At 45.4% G+C, this 3,880-nt stretch overlaps 1 protein-coding gene across 1 annotated transcript; it reads left to right on the forward strand.

The window, feature by feature from the left end:
- Window positions 1–207: 207 nt before the first annotated feature.
- On the forward strand, window positions 208–1,386 carry LOC109750467 (fatty-acid-binding protein 3, chloroplastic-like). The gene is made up of 5 exons (XM_020309426.4): window positions 208–247; window positions 292–360; window positions 449–663; window positions 729–791; window positions 924–1,386. The coding sequence occupies exons 1-5, from the start codon at window positions 208–210 to the stop codon at window positions 1,086–1,088; spliced, it is 552 nt and encodes a 183-aa protein (XP_020165015.3). The 3' UTR covers window positions 1,089–1,386.
- The last annotated feature ends 2,494 nt before the right edge of the window (window positions 1,387–3,880 follow it).

The raw sequence follows: 3,880 nt of genomic DNA on the forward strand, positions 1-3,880 counted from the left end.
CCAAGCTGCCGTGGTTGGCATTTGTTTCTTCTTCTTTTTCTTTTGGTGTGTTGTGCTGCTCGCCACAGCGTTATCTGTACTCGGTGTTGGTTGCTTTGGAATACAAAGCGGGGGGAAACCCTTTTTCGGTAAAATATATGCAGCTAAAGTTAGATGGTTGCCTCCCGCAATCGTGTCCGCGGTCTGGTCCCTCCTGTCCGCGGAGAGATGCGGGACGATTTTTACGGGCTGCCGCTGGAGATGCCGAGTCTCACAAAAACAAAACAAAAAAACTAGCATCGATGGGATAAGGGCCACCCAAAAAAAAGGTTGGACTCGAGACTTTCGATGCTTCCTCGGGTTTTGACTCCATTTTTAAAGGTAAGAACCAGACTCGATCCAACTAGCAAATAGCCCAAGGAGTGGGTTCATGAATCTGTAATACATAACAGCATACTGTGCAATGCAGCATCGGTTGTGAAATCTCTGAGTATAACTCTAGTTAGAGACGTTGATGGCAAGACCTTTGTCAATGCTTTGGATGGCGTTATTGCTCGCTGGATTCAGAAACGGACCGATGAGGAAGAATCGTCACTGTCGGCCTTCCGGAACAGCTTTCTAGGGCGCAATCTCAAACAGGGAACAACCATCTATTTAACTTGGTTGGAACCCTCAAGAATGCTGGTGAGGAACTTTTCAGTCCCACTGTATTGAACATTTTAAGCAAATTCGTCTAGAGTTGTTGGTAGGAAACAATAGACTCTGATGTCTTAGATTTCCAAATCAGCTTGTTTGAATTTGTTATTTCCTCGGTAAATTAGTAATGCCGATTCAGGTAATTAGTTTCTTGTATTTCAAAGTCAGAGAGACAGATTGTTCGATGAAGTTGATTGCTGACGGTGCTGCATGCATGAAATTTTATTCTGTAACTCGTGCTTCTGTAGGTCTCGGTTTCGACGAAAGACCAAGGTCCATCCCAAGTGGACGCTGAGGTCAAATCAGCTACTGTCAATTATGCTCTATATGATGGCTTCTTCGGCAGCTCTCCTGTGTCCCCCACTTTGAGATCTTCCACTGCTCAGCTGCTAGAAGCTATCCTTACAAAGTGACATGCAGAGCAGGATCATGTATGGTCCCTGAAGACAAAGTGCAGAGTGATGAATAAATACCATATTAGTTTTCTTGGATAATTGCATCTCATATATTGAATTTTTTGCATGCATCATATAATCAAAATTGGCGGTGCAGATGTGTTTATGCTTCCAGGATTTTTCGTTTTTCCGAGAGTGTCTCGTGTAACTCAAAATAATACATTTGAAATACGAGCATTTTGTTAGTTTGTAGGTTAATTTTTTTTGGCCCAGGCAGCTTGGTTCGCTTTCTTTTGCGGGTTAGTTTGTAGCTACAGGTCGGTTTGATACTATTAGGAGAATAAGCTTTTTTGTTAGGAGAATATATATATATATATATATATATATATATATATATATATATATATATATATATATATATATATATGTATATATATGTGTGTGTGTGTGTGTGTGTGTGTGTGTGTCGTGTGTGTGTGTGTGTTTATTTCAATGCAGAGCTTCCAACAATATATCAAAAAAAAAAGATATGGCCTTTGCCGAGTTCAGAACTCGGCAAGCAAACAACATGTCAGTCGGCTGTCAAACTTCACCGAGTGTGAAACTCAGCAAACATACAATTAGCCAGTCGGCTGTCAAATTTTCGCCGAGTTCATTATGGAGAAAAACTCTGCCATGAGGCGAGCCCTTATTGGATGGAGACTGCCGAGTTGCAAAGTCGTCAAACTGTTTGCCCAGTTTCTGTTTCTAAGAACTCGACGAAGCTTGGCACCGGTAATAACGCTGGGCCACGTGGCCCTCCCTAATTGGTTTGATGTTTTCTGAGTCTGGAACTTGACAAAGTGTATTGCCCAGTTCCGCTGAATAAAAAAGCGGCAGATATTTTGTACCAGGCGATGTGGTCTGCCACGTGGACTATTTCTATTGGTGAGGCTTCACCGAGTTTAGCGCCGCTAAACTTGGTGCCATGTGGCACTTTCGTTAACGGCGCGTTCAGTCTGACGGCGTGGTTTCGCAGGGCCCTGTTCAGTCGAGTGCGGTCATCGAGTTTGACAGTCGACCAAGATTTGGCCGAGTTTAATATATGCTATGCCGAGTTTCAAACTCGGCAAAAAAACAAAAAAACAAAAAAAGAGAGTTTCAAACTCGGCATAAACGGCGATTCTAGTAGTAGTTGGTTGCCTCACTGCTACTATTTTTCAAACTCGGCATAATCTTTATGACCCTGGTCACCTCCCTCCTCCAGATTGGTGGCTCTTCTCCCTGATCATCAACTCGATGCTCAAACTACCAAAATCAGAAGCAAGCCAGCAACAATTAAGAGTTTTCTTCATCCGCGGAACCAGTCACTAGCACCTAATAAGGGAATTACCTCCACGATGTAGAGCAGTGGGGAGAAGAGCACTACAAAACCACTCTCTTTTCATTTATAGCATGTACTGCTTATTAAAACTTACACGGAAAATACAAACCGACTCAAGATCATAAGTTAAGACCCACACCACACACGCGGTATGACTAGAGTACTGCAAATAGGTAAAACAACCAACCGTTCTCATATATACTTGGATACGGACAATTTGGTTGTTTCCATTATTTCCAACACAACAGGTACATCATGGCTCACCGAGTCGCATAATAACGGTCACCAAAACGACCGTTGCGTTGGGCGGCGGTGCTAGAGAATTCTGCGACGCCAGGATCAGAGCTGCGTGGTTGCTCGCGCAAGCTGACGCGGTGGGATCTGCGACGAGAAGATACACGAGGACCGTTGTGGTGGGCGGCGGTGCTAGAGAATTCTGCGCCGCCAGAATCAGAGTGGCGTGGTTGCTCGCGCAAGCTGACGTGGTGGGATCTGCCACCAGAGGGTACACGACGACGGTCGTGATAGGCGACGGTGCTAGAGAATTCTGCGCCGCCAGAATCAGAGGGGCTTCTATGGCGTGGGGGAGCATCGCGGGGAGAGATTCCTGCATCGTCACGCGATCCAGAGCGGCCTTCTCCATGGCGCGCGCCGGCGCGAGGGGCACTACTATGTGCGTGCTTCGGTGAGCTCGTGGCGAGCCCCATGATGCAGTTGCCAATTTCTAAGCTACCGAGAAAGCTACTAGGAAGGATGGTTTCACCTACACTACAGGAAAAATCTAAGCTGAGAGGAAGCCGCGCGCAGAGGACGCTGTAGTTGCGTCTAAGCGGCCTACGTATATAGTAGGCTCCACACCACAATGGAGGAAAAGTCTGTCCGAGCGGAGTGGGAACACAAGACTTCAGAAAGGATACCAACTGTGTGGGTGAAATGTAGGAACTAATCTTGCTTGCTTGCTTGCTTGCCTAGCTAATGTTCACCCATGTCGGCAGTGTACCAAAAGTATCATATGTCGGCAAGGAGCCATAGCTAGTAAATATCTAGCGATGAGTAGACTGGGGTAGCTTACTACTCCCTCGGTCCCATAATATATAAAAGCGCTTTTTGACACTAGTGTGTTAGAAGCACTTCTATATTATGGGACAGAGGGAGTAGTAGTTAAGCTAGCTACCTGTAGTAAATAAGGTTAAGCTGCATTAGGGCATGGTCAAAATGCATAGCCATAGGGTGATGTCCCGCAGGCCATGAAAGATCGCATGTTAGAAAAAGTAGGTTCGGATGGTGTAGCAGGAACCTTGGCAGGAAACGGGTACTTGAGGAGGAAAAGTGTGGTCCGATGCATACAGCTGAAAAAACTTGAAGTGAAAAGTAGGATGGATAATATACAAGCGCTTCTATATTATGGGACGGAGGGAGTAGTAGGCTCCCACTTTCTATTCTTTGA

This window comes from Aegilops tauschii, chromosome 1 (genome assembly GCF_002575655.3).
Source record: "Aegilops tauschii subsp. strangulata cultivar AL8/78 chromosome 1, Aet v6.0, whole genome shotgun sequence".
Taxonomy (NCBI): Eukaryota; Viridiplantae; Streptophyta; class Magnoliopsida; order Poales; family Poaceae; genus Aegilops; species Aegilops tauschii.